At 47.7% G+C, this 13,007-nt stretch overlaps 1 protein-coding gene across 1 annotated transcript in view; it reads left to right on the top strand.

Annotated features, from left to right (window-relative positions):
- Positions 1–9,488, top strand: part of LOC119433017 (serine/threonine-protein kinase NIM1-like) — an 82,422-nt gene extending 72,934 nt beyond the window's left edge. Inside the window, 3 exon segments of the mRNA XM_037700168.2 lie at positions 1,453–1,779; positions 1,781–1,816; positions 6,706–9,488. Of these exon segments, the coding sequence (XP_037556096.2) occupies positions 1,453–1,779; positions 1,781–1,816; positions 6,706–7,128 (786 nt within the window). The 3' untranslated portion in view covers positions 7,129–9,488.
- The last annotated feature ends 3,519 nt before the right edge of the window (positions 9,489–13,007 follow it).

A 13,007-nucleotide genomic window follows, 5' to 3' on the forward strand; every position in this document is an offset into this window, starting at 1 on the left:
TCAATCGAGAATTCACTAATACATACACTCGATCCGTAACTTGTCCAAGTACGCCGGGGCATTGGACAAATCCGGATGCATAGAAAGGAGCATAGTAAACGAACGGCCACGTTACGAAATAAAGCGCTACTTTATTTTAATTATTAATAAGTGAAGAAACATTGGAAAGTAGGCAAAGTCTCAAATACTATCCGGGAAAGAAAAAAAGAGAGAACAAGCCGAAAATAACAAGTTATGCACACAGTATATGCCACTGCAAGCCACAACCACAAAACTTGTCGTTAGCCTTCTGTAGCGCTAATTGAGTTATTCCATTCGCGTAGATTATTTCCCGCAGAAATAAATGACACATATATAGATCTACCTATTTCTACAAGTAAGCACTCAGCGCATTACCTTGGAGCGGCCTTGTCTTTCTTATAACATACACTGTTTGATAGGTCGAGAGGTACCATTCTGCACAAGACACTGCCAAGAGCTTGTATCGCGCGCTTTACTAAGTTTCAGCAGCTAATGTTCATGCGTGCAAGACGACGAAGCGGTGTCAGACCATTTTGCTAGGACTGCTCTAACCCTGTCGTAATCATCTCACACTAACAAATACATCTAACTATTCATCATCGCTTTGCGAAAGCAGTCAAAGCGCAACAACACCACAGCGCCGGATCTTCGAACATATATTGTACGTATTTGAGTGGCCGGAAGACTGCAATAGCAACCTGTATACTTGTCTTAACATACCATTACTAGATTAGCATCATATCCCTCTGCGAAGTGGCAGCTATAGTTGTCCGAGACTTGGCTACACGTTATAGCGCCGACCATGCGCAATTAACCCCTCGGATAAGTTCGAGCGATAAAGGTGACGCGGAAAGTGCTTGCTATAGCACGTACAAACGCAACACGTACAAACACAGTGTCAGGCAAGGGTCTCGATTCTTAGTTCAGTCAAAATCTCGTCATAACGTATAACAAAACGGGATATAACGAAAAACGAATTAAACGAAGTAGGCAAAATTCTCCTTGAAATCCCCATGAAGATCCATACAGCAGTACATGCAACAATGTATATAACGAAGTAATGGATATAACGTACATTACTCGCTGCTCCTCATTGCATTTCAGCACGCACCGACCACAACTGCAAGGCCCACGTCCCAAGTTCACGTACAAACCTGCACGCTTATTCCTTCATTCCAAGGACAACGACCAGCTCGAACCACCTCCCTGCCTCCATTGTCAGCAACCCTGTTCTGTCATCCTTCAAAACCACTATTTCCACGTATTGTATAGAATCCCAGTGCTCTGTGTAACGCCCCACGTGGCATTGGGAGTAATAAACAAATAAAAACAAACAAATAACGAAGTAATTCTCGCTCCACCTTCAACTTCGTTATAAAGAGGTTCTACTATACTGCGGCGACTCCTACAATTCCTCTCTCCACTTCGCAGCACGAGCTGAACATTGTGCACCGGGACATCAAGGCGGAGAACGTGTTCATCGCGGGCCACAACCTGGTCAAGGTGGGCGACTTCGGCTTCAGCACGCAGCTGCGCTCCCGCGAGGAGGCGCTGAGCACCTTCTGCGGCTCGCCGCCGTACGCGGCGCCCGAGCTGTTCCGAGACGAGAGCTACGCGGGGCCCTGCGTGGACGTGTGGGCCCTGGGCGTGCTGCTCTACTTCGTGGTGACCGCCTGCATGCCCTTCCGGGCGCAGACGGTGGCCGCGCTCAAGAAGCTCATCCTCGAGGGACACTACACGCTGCCCGAGTACCTGTCCTGAGCACTGCAAGAAGCTCATCGCCTCCATACTGCAGGCGAGTTCCCTCGACCGTCTCTGTCGTATACGGAACAGTGGCATCAGACACACGGCACGCGCAGGCTGAATGGCATTCAGTGCACGTACTGTGGCGGGCCGAATTCAGTGTATGCGGCTAGCCGAGCTTTTTCGCGCTGTCCGGAGGGTCCCCTAAAGCGTTCACCACCCGAAGTTCTGGAAGTCTTAGGGCCCATTCACACTTGCGACTAGGCGAGGTCGCGCGACCAAGTTAGTCGCAAAGCGACCAGTCGCACGTAGTCGAAAATGATCGCTTTTCTCGAAATGCGACCGTTTCGGGCCAGTCGCTCACTGCTCGATTTCTCAGTCGCGCGACCGCAGTCGCAGAACAGCTGAACCAATCAGATGCGAAGGAACAGGACCTCCATATACGCTGACGCTTATATTACGCGGCGATGACATTGCAAGCAGACGTGAACGGCATATCGCGAGACATTTCAGTTTAGCGACTCGTCGGTCGCATTCGTAAGTGTGAACATCGTTCGTCTTGAGTAGTTTTCTGGTCGCCAGTCGCAATCGGTCGCGCGACCTCGTCTAGTCGCAAGTGTGAATGGGCCCTTAGACGATCATTAAAAGCGAAACAGATGTGCGCAGAATAATCGGGTACTTCGTACGACTGGTCATACCGACAACATTCCGACAGGTTTTCAACAGATTCCAATAGTTCGAGCTGCCGTTTTAGAGCGCAGCTCTTAGGCGCCCGTTCCTGCTGCGAGCGGCGTCGGCGGCGTAACCGAGCGAACGAGCTCAGCAAAAGACGAAAGCGAACGCGGATCGCAGCGGGGGATGAGAGGAGGGTGCAGCGGAACCATGGGGCGCAAAGCGTGAGAAGAAAAGCGTAGTTTGGCGACGATGGCTGCGAGACGGCGCAATATTAGCGCGCCTCGTTTGCTAGATTTGTCGGCGGCGGCTGCTGTGAACCAAGCCGACGCGTCACCCACGCGCTGCCTCTCGCGATCTCCAGATTAGCGAGGCAGTCGCACCACCACTTCGCTTCGTTTGCAACGTGCCGCACGAGACATACATTGTCCACGCCAGCCAATACAGGGGGTTTCAGCTAACTTGGGCCAAGTATTAAAAAACAAACATAGGCGCTACACGTGTCGCAATAGCGCAGTATTGTTCTGAGCCGTATGGAGCACGTCGTGATATTCCTTTTTCAATCTACCAAGCTGGGTAATTAACAAAGATTACTTAATTAACTTTTTAAATATTACCTCTAGCGAAAAATCTTCAATAGAAAAGTTGTAGCGCTTGTTCAGAAACATCACATTATTTCATCTCTGGTATGATAACTGCCCTGTTTAATTTTTTTCCAGCGTTTCTTTAAAGTGCGCGAAATTTTAAAAAGTACCACGTGACTGCCGGCTAACGTGCCGCGCTTTTAGTGCCCACAAATTAGCAAAGGCTGCTCCACGTAAAGAGGTCGATTGAACAGGCTGTCGGTGACTGCGATCATGGTTTTTGTATCCACCCTTCATCACACTCACCGTGTCTTTCCATGTCTTTCCTCCCCCCTTCCTCTCTCTATCTCATCTTTCTACTCTTTCTTCCCCGTCCCCCAGAGTAGGGTAGCCAACCAGCTAGACGCATTTCTGGTTAACATACCTGCTTTCTCTCTTTCTTCCTCCTCCTCCTCCTCGACTGCGCTTCCCTTCCCTTGGCACCCATTCTGTAACTCTAATGGACCACTGGATATCTGCTCTACACACATGGCCTACCTAGCTCCATTTTACAGCGGAGCTGTTAAGCTTTTCGTAAGTCCGCTTCGTGCCGACAGAAAATGTGGGCCGATCCTGGCGGTAGAGCAGAAATGGTCCAAGGGCAGTGGCACATACCCCTGTGAACTAGCGAATGTGTTTAAGCTCGAGGATGGTCGGTCGACTGCACGCTGCAAAACCTCCGCCTGGCGATGACGTCACCATGCGTCGCCTAGCAACGCTTCGCCCCAGCTGCGCCGACCGCGCCGAGCCTCGCCATAGCTGCGTGAGCCGTGAAGTCATCGCGCGTGCCGCATCGCTTCGCGTTAGCTTTGCCGAGCCATGACGTCACCGCGCTGTGCGAAGTGGTTGCCGCGGCTGCGCAGAGGCGGAGCTAAGCCATCACGTCTCTGCGTCGACCCACGGGATATATAGCTCCGCGTCACCGCCGTGGCGACACAAAAGCCCCGCCGTCTCCGCGCCGAGCACATCACCGCGAAGATGGGGCGGCCGAACAAGAGCGTCTCTCCCGAAGAGGAAGCGCAGCGTGAAAGCCGCCACGCCGCTACTCGAGAGCGAGTGAGACGACTTCGGTCCGATCCCGAGTATCGCGCCGCCGAAGCGGCGGCGAAACGCCGGCGATTCGCAGGTCCGGAGTTACGAGCCCGCGAAACCAAGCAAAAGCGTTTGAGCGTCCAGAAGCGTCCAGATACTTTAATGGCCGAGTGTTCGTTGCTCCTTGGGCTGTTGATGATTCCGGGGTGATCTTGCGTAAAACGTGGCTGAGTATCGAAGCATATCCTCGCAAAAACTTGGCCGAACCGAGATAAAGCCAGGGAAGGGCCACCAGCTTCGCTGTTTGCTCATACTTCGCACCACTAGTGTGAAGCTGCCCCAACTTTTTTTTTCTCTTTATGTCAATTAGAATATCGGCTATCCCCGTTTGCTCTCTGATCCACACCACTCTCTTACTGTCTTTTAACGTTACACCGAACATTTTTCGTCCCATCGCTCTTTGCGCGGTCCTTAACTTGTTCTCGAGCTTCTTTGTTAATTAACCTCCAAGTTCCTGCGCCATATGTCAGCACCGGTAGAATGCAATGTTTGTGCACTTCTCTTTTCAGCGAAAGTGGTAAGCTCACAGTCAGGATTTGTTAATGCCTGCCGTATGCACTCCAAAACATTTTTATTCTTCTCTATATTTCCTTCTTATGACGAGGGTCCCCAGTGAGTAATTGACCCAGATAAACGCACTCCTGCACGCATTCTAGAGGCTGACTGGCGATGCTGAATTCTTGTTTCCTTGCCAGGCTATTGGACATTATATTTGTCTTCTGCATATTAATCTTCAACCCTGCTCTTACACTTTCTCGGTTAAGGTCCTCAATCATTTCTTGCAATTCATCCCTATTGTTGATGAACAGTACAATGTCATCTGCGAACCGAAGGTTGTTGTACAAGAAGTATAAATTACTGCACAATAAGAAGTTTCGATTAGAGCACGTTAGGTGGTCATTCGTGACAGGTAAGAAGCTGAAATGTCAAAAAAATTGGAAATTATCAACAAAATGACACCGCGCACTCGACACGGAGCATGCCTCTTTTTCCGAAAATCACTGCCTGGCAAGAGGCCATCACTGCAAGCACACTATTGCTGCAGTGAAGCTTGATTCACGTTGACGGTTGAGATGTTCCCTGATGGATCTACTTTTGAAGTTTATTCTGGTAAAATACATGTACAGAAGTGGGTATGATATCCTGCAGAAGGAGGTCCTACAAAGAAAACACTGCAGGGGGACCGCCTATAATACGTTACATGAAATTTAAACTACCAAACAGCAAAAAGAATAATAATAAAAGAAACTCTTACAATACAATACGAGCAGTAACACAACTATTAATATAACAATTAAACAAGTACAATCAATTCAGTGATTGAAAAATTCTAATCAATAAATGAATAGTCATTGTTCAGCATATAACAATAAAGGTCAGGTTATTTCACTAGTCGAATTGTGTAATTGGTTACAAATAAAATCATGAAGCAAATGTTTAAATGATGAAACAGAAACAGCAGTTTCAATATTACAAGGCAAAGAATTCCACAATTTAATTAAAACAAAACCAACTCTTTGAGTACCGTAGTTAGTACTTGAGGGTCGACATGCGTTTATTATTATTACTATTGCCATAGCAATTATATAGGGACGCTCGAGGCGCGTTCGCGCCGTCACCGTTGGCGTCGGCGTTGTCGTGATGTCTGCTATCGACGACGCATGCGCGGCTCGCGCGTCGAGGATTAGAAAACTTCCAGAGACGCGGTTTGGTATACAAAAACGACGAAGCCAAGCGGACGCACCGTCACGCTGCGCTCAATCGGCTCTGCCGGAGCCCTAGCTGACTGTACAATGAGCGTTCTGCGCACGCACATTATAGCGTTCCTGCTTGAGCATGCTGCGTGGATACCCCACTGTGCTGTACATTTATGTAATGTTTTTTTTTTTTTTTGAAGCTAAACGAAAGCCTACTGTTTACTGTCGGTCTCGTCTTGTGCACCATTGAGGTGCGACATCTGCAACGTCGCTTGGCACGCTCATCACGTCAGCGTTCTGAGGCACCTTCAGTTGTAACGCTAAACCATTCTGCGAAGATTTTTTTTTTTTTGTCCCCCCTACCTCTTGGACTAACCTGTAGCAACATCCCTGCCTGCCAATTAAGCATTAAACCTGCATTGCTTCCCTTTATTTAGGAATTTAACATAAGATTCAGTGCTTTTTTTGTGTGTGAAATATAGTATAACAGCTTCACATGACCGAGAAGTGTTTGTAGTTTAGATGAGCAAATTTCGCCATCCTTTCCGTGGAGGCCTGACGCGTAGCTTAGAACTGCTTTATCTAGGCGGATCTAGCAAATTTGGGGCGAAAATACGGCACTTCTGACGCCATTCCAGGTACCGGGCCGAGTGTGAGAAAGCCATTTATTCTAATATGGCATTCAGTATATACAATTCAGGTAACATGACCGGTCACTACCAATGGCCCCCTACTAGGGAACTTGGTATTACAGTTGTTGCTGCTCCTGCTGAGCAGCGGAAACTCGCAGAAACTTCACCGACTTTCCAACAATACGTCCAGTAAACTGTGAGCACGATTTTTCTCCAAATCCGCAGGTGTGCCCGCAAGACCGGCCCACTGTCGCGGACATCGGCCGCTCCGAGTGGCTCCAGGGCCAGCGACTGCCCGAGGGCTACCCTCGCTACAACATGTACCCGACGCTCGACCCGGACGCTACCGTCTCGGATGAAGAGCTCGAGACGCGGGCCCACCTGCGCGAACTGGGCATCGGCGAGGAGCTGATGCGCGACTGCGCCGACAAGGGCGCCCGGAGCGCCGTCACGGGCGCCTACCGCATCGTCCTGCACAAGATACAGACCGCGACGCCGGCTGCCCTGGACAACGAGGACGGCGAGTCGGCGGGCACCGCCACGGGCACCCCGTCGCCCGGAACGCACAAGGCCGACCGCGTCTCGCTCGGTCCGGACAGGCTGTTCTCGGTCAAGAGCCGAAAGTCCCGGGCGTGTGTTGTGCTATGATGCGTGACTTTCTGTTAAGCTCTGCCGCGAGAGCGGCCGTCACAGTGTACTACTGGTCCATCATCGCGCCTGAAACGGCACATGCGCCAAAGCGACAATGCCAACCGGGTAAAACCTTCATGCAGATGCCGTTACTGGGAAGGAAAAAAGTTGGGCGTTAGCGTGCAAACTCGGATCACCGTTTGTACGGAACTTCCAAACAACTGCAGCAAGAACGCCCTGCGCCATTGCTTCAGTTTGGCGCCCTCACGTGTGAGCACGGTCGCTTGCATAGAGAGGAGGGTGCACTCTACGTCGTGCACTATACTCCGCAAGCCTTCGACTTCAACAAATACTAGGTCTTCTAGGGCAGTGCCACATAAATGTGTAAGGCCTACATAGACATACGCGACGGGCCTTGGCTGACAAGAACGATCGTAGTTCATGGACGTATACAGCAATGGCAATTCCTCAAGGCGTGGGCAGTGCAGAGGCGACCCTGCGACGGTAACGTGCGAGCAACGACTTCATTGGACAAGCAACTGAAAGACGCTCGCAAAGGACGTGCGTGGTCAACTGAGTCCGTTTTATTCAGAGGGCTGGCTTTTCCTCTGGCGGCAGCTACGAGTCCACAGCGTGTGAAGCGACACGACAACTTGTGCCGTTTCTAGGAGCCTCTTTATATTCAGCCATATTGCGGGAACGACTACAAAACCGACCCGTCCCTTCTCGTTGACGCTTATGCACACGACTGAGCTACAGGCCAGAGGAAATGACCCGACAGCATCCAGGACACTTGTGTCAGAAAACGAAAGAGTATACTGGAGAGCGCAGCCCTGCAGCAGCTATTCTTGAAATGTGTCTTGCCTTGAAAGCGACGAAATTAGGGCGCGTCACAGGCCAGAACAGGCAGAGCTCCTCTTAACTAGAGATACAGGATTCCCAGTGTCACGTTCCAGTGCATCTATGGCGCATTGTCTATTTCATAATTTATATTGTGTGGATATATTCGACGTCACTGGCGTCCGATGTTCCCATCAGTGTCACAGAAGCACACGGACTCATCAGGGGTAGTACAAGCTCGTCACCTGCGATCAGCAAGCCACATCCAGTAAAATTTTAGAGCCACGTGGTCCTTTTTAGGCTGTCACAGCGCCCTAGATGATCAGATGCACGTTATTAACAACGATCAAACTACGGAAGCCTGGGCCTGGAGCTAATGTTTCACAACAATAACACTGGTTCGCGATCAATCAGCGCCGATACTACGGACATAGCGAATGCATCCTTCTCTACTTTTACAAGGCGCAAAACAACCAATTAGGGAAATTTTGTTGTGGATGTGTTCGACTCTGTAGCTTTACTAAATATGTCGGACGAATCACCGCGCGTGTTGCAGTTCGTCATAAGCGGGTTCGACTGCCTTACTAGAGCGTACTGCAGGCGACCGTCAGTTGTAGTCACGCCTTCGTTCCGCCCAGGTGCCACACTCGGAAAGCTCGTCTCCCCACTACGGTGTTGCTAATGGCCTCCGAGACCTGCGCGCGCAATCTCGGAGGCCATTGTTGGGCAAGTGCTTTTACCACCGCCACACGGGGCAAGCCACTTAATATGAACGACACTTCCAAGACGCACGAAACAGCCACGCTCACGTCGTAAATGTCCAACTCACGCTCATGCAGTCACAGCTCGCACGTGATCGCGCGATATGCTATCACGAGGGCAATCTGCACCGTGGTTGTCTACCGTTCGGTGTTCTAACGGACTACAAATAGAGCCTTGGAGAACAATTGGGCCAACGTCGACAATTTGCGAGGCCGTGACAGGAGTAACGTGCCGCGGTGTACCTGGCACCACACGTGCGGTGAACCTTGCCGGCCACGTCTTTTGCACTTTTATGAAACGTATCCAAAGTTGACTGCTACTTTTTTCACTGCTGTTTTTTCTTAACTGCGAGTGAATCACCCCATTTTTTCCTCTTTTTTTTTTTTTTCAACAGTGTCGAACGCGTTTCAGAGTAACGAATAGCCGAGCCACATAGCCCACCAGCCTCCCTCTTATTTTGTTAACATTCTAAACACAAGCGTTGGCTACATCGCACATTCCGTGCACTCTTAGCCTTCAGAACTTGTTAAAGAGGTTGTGACTTCAAAATGCTTAAAGGTGCACCAATAAGAAACCGCCACGAAAAAAAAAATAGTTTGCAAAAAGGTAAGGCTTAGAATTAGACGATTCTTCATATTTAAAGAGGCACTGCAACACTTTTTTAACACAGTAAGAAAACGCTCGGGACTTATTGGCAATATTGCCGCGAAAGTGCGAGCCCCAAATGTAGGGAAGCCCATATTATCGCATAAACGGTCGCTCGCTCTCTGCTGCGGTTTTCGAGCCCCCCCCCCCTCCTCTCTCTCTTACGTCCGACCAGTGACGTCATAGGCCAGCGCGACATCCCATAGAGGCCAGCCTTTGAGTTATTTCTCGAGCGAAAGCTCCCTCACGCATACACACTCCACCGATCTTCTGGCAAACGGGAAGCGGCTGTTGTTAACGCGTCCTGCCCGTCTCCTTTGTCACTTTCCGGCAGCTTTGTAAAGCGCCAACCTTCAATGCACCGCGGACAGAAATAAAGAAGTTCATTAAAAGGCATCGCACTCATTCCAGTGTGTGTTCTCATCCTTGGAAAAAGAAAAAAAAAACGTAAAAACAACAAAAAATAGAAATGGCGCGGCGGTGACGTCATAGATAACGTCTCGTGTAACTGCGGAATTATGTGCTAAGTAAAATAATGTTACGTTACATTCGATAACAAGCGCGGACTTAGCTGCGAACTTTTATTTAACTTCTTCGCAAAAGAGGGCCGAAAAGCATAAACATATTGTGAATCGTGACGTCACAATGACGTTAGAGCTGCAGCGTTTTGGCAAGAAATTCGAGAAGGGCAGTTTCACCCTTCGTTTCTTCTTTTGCAATGAATCTTCCCCCGCCTAAAAATTGCAAAACAGCAGGGCTTTGGGAGCACGTGCCCTGCAGGTCTAAACTTAATTAACCTTTCTCATTAGTGAATTGTTAAAAGACCAACCTGTAGGTCACGTTTGCAGTGCAAGCACCTTCAAACGCAAATGGCACAGCATGCATACACAATCATTAAAGACCGCAGAAGGCTGGCAAACGGGCATAACATGTTTTACACCCCTGAAATTTTGATCTGTTATAGAAGTTCCAACCTCCATCACACAGAAAAAAAAATGTTTAACTAGTCGATCGAGTGTGCGTTCCTCGGTACGGACTTTTCCGTGGTTCGTCTTTCAAATATATATACTTGTCAGACTGTGATCTTCAGTGTTATGCATGGCGCTTGACTAAACAATATTTGTAGCAACAAGTTGTCATCCCCTTTCACTGTTACAAGCAGCATCATGACATGAACAATGTGGAGTGTTCTGTTTATGTGTGTTAATCGTAACCGTCACTCTGATGTGATTTCTGTTTCGGGCAGTTGGATGTTGCAGCAAATGTTTGATGTTCCAGAAACAAATCTTTAATTGTTGTTCTGTTGGTGCATGCTGTCCCCTGTGTTTAGTGACACTCATGAAACTGAAAAGTTGAAACAATTTCGTTTCTGTCATGTTGTTGATTTACTGTAGATAATGTTGCCACATCTTTATCGAAAACACTGTCTCTATTTGACCATACAGATGCATGGTAGAAATGTCATTTATTAATAAGTTGTTAATCTCTCTCGGTTCAGGGTCACAATTGTTGCCACATATGTATAATTAAAACACGATCCCCATCTGATCAAACATAAGCACGGTGGAAAATTTATTTCATGTCGAGTTGTTGGTTCATTGTAGATACTGTTGCCACATTTGTACCATAAGCACTGTCCTTACCTGACCCCTGAATTAAGGATGTTTACAAATTTTCATATAAGCATGAGCTTCACATATACACAACTGACGCAAAGACGCATTTCCCTACTAAATATTTTGCACAGCACTCTGCAGTTTATACACAACACTTTGGCCGGACTTCAAGAGATACTATTAAAGCAACATTCACTTTGGAATCTGCACAGAATTATACCTATATCACAGACATGCCAACAAAAAGAAAAAGTATGTGCCAAACGTGCTAGTCTTTGTTATTCTTGTGCACACCAATTGTTTTCGGTCCAGGCAGCCCTTTCTGTGCACAGCAAACAATGGATTTTCAGAGACAGACTGCTATGACAAAGTTCTCTGTGCCATTATGCTTCCACAGTAAGCTGCTTTAAATTTTTATTCCAATATTTCATAATTGCAACAATATTCGAAGGGGCCCCCAAAGTGCTGTTCTCTCCATTTCACCTCTGTCACCCCTTTTGCAACCTTTCGCTGCTACTTCTCCACCAAAATTTCTTTTGTTGCATAAGCCAAACGCCAACATTGGACTGTTTCTGTGCGGTGCGAAGTGTTTTCATAAATGTAAACAAGAGTGACTGAAAAAGTGCAGCATTAGATGTCACTACCTGAGCCTATATGCTGTGTCTATGTCTGCCACACTCCAAGAACAGTTTGCATTCATTCGGGGCATGTCTTGTCTCCAAACAATAATCGTCATTGGGCTTGTGCGCGTCTTGCCTTTCTTTAACACTGCGTGCCCGGTGCTATCAGGTGCGCATGCACATATTAGCGTGACGTAGTGTTCCTCACAGGAAATTAGCAAGTACAGAGTGTTAAATAGAGGAAATGCATGCAAGATACATGATGATCCTCGTTTCGGAGCAAGATAAGCCTCAAAGGGTGTAAACTTTTTAGAGCGCATGCAATGCACTAACAATGACGAGAGGAAACAGCAAAGCATTAGAGATAAAACAATTTCAGTCTAGATAGCTTATTCCCAGGTCCCTTCGGGTATTAAATCGCACAGATTGTTTATATATTTGAATACTGTTTGCCTGCTCAAATTCTTTCAATGTGTTCAACATGAGCAGAAACTACTGTAAATGATGCTTTCAAGGAATAAAATGCATGGACCCAATGACATATATATGTATGATTGTTTTCTCCGTGCTAACAACAAATTTGTACAAAGAGCTCCAGGCACATGTATTGTTTTTTTTTTGTAGTTATACTTTGAAAATTTTTTTTGAAATTACATACTTTACTCGAGTTACGTCATTACATATATGTCATCTGCCCAGACGAACATTATTTACAAGAAAAATCAATGCATTTCAATCACTAAATTATCTAATTAATTAGTTTCTTAGTTATTAACTTAATGGCGCACATTCAGTGTGGCACATTGTATAGTATGCACATTCCTGGCTCTGTCAACTATGCCAATGAAAAGTGTGAAACATGTAAACAGTGTACCAAGGTCCATAAGCAAGCATGGCATGCAGTTTTGAATTGAAATTTTCAAACTCGGCCTCCACTATCTATAAAGCTATATACTACCAAGCAGGTTTGAACTTTACAACACTATCTGAAGCTACAGGTCTTTCCGAGTCCCCTTGACTGGTACAGCCTTATCAACTAAATGCAATATACATAAACTGATCTGCCACTCTCTCCAGCTGACATCAAGATGAGTTACTTAAAAAAACACATACACTAGAAGGATCATCCTATGGTACATTAGACTGGTTTGCTTTCAGCGTTCTCGCAGGGCAGTTTAAATTCAACTGGTCGAAATCGAGCACTTGGAACACACTCGCCTGCTTCATCCAGAGTGCCATGCTCCAGCTCGGAGTGCTCAGAGGCGCTCTCACCTGCGCGCTGGGAGTGCAACCGAGATCCAGTGGAAACTGGATCACGTGGCTGCTTCGATCGCTTTGGGAGCACAAGCACACTCTGCTGGGGCAGGCTCTCTCTGGCCCCAATATTGAGAGGGATGCGCATCACTGCAAACCG

The sequence above is a fragment of the Dermacentor silvarum genome, chromosome 11 (assembly GCF_013339745.2).
Source record: "Dermacentor silvarum isolate Dsil-2018 chromosome 11, BIME_Dsil_1.4, whole genome shotgun sequence".
Taxonomy (NCBI): Eukaryota; Metazoa; Arthropoda; class Arachnida; order Ixodida; family Ixodidae; genus Dermacentor; species Dermacentor silvarum.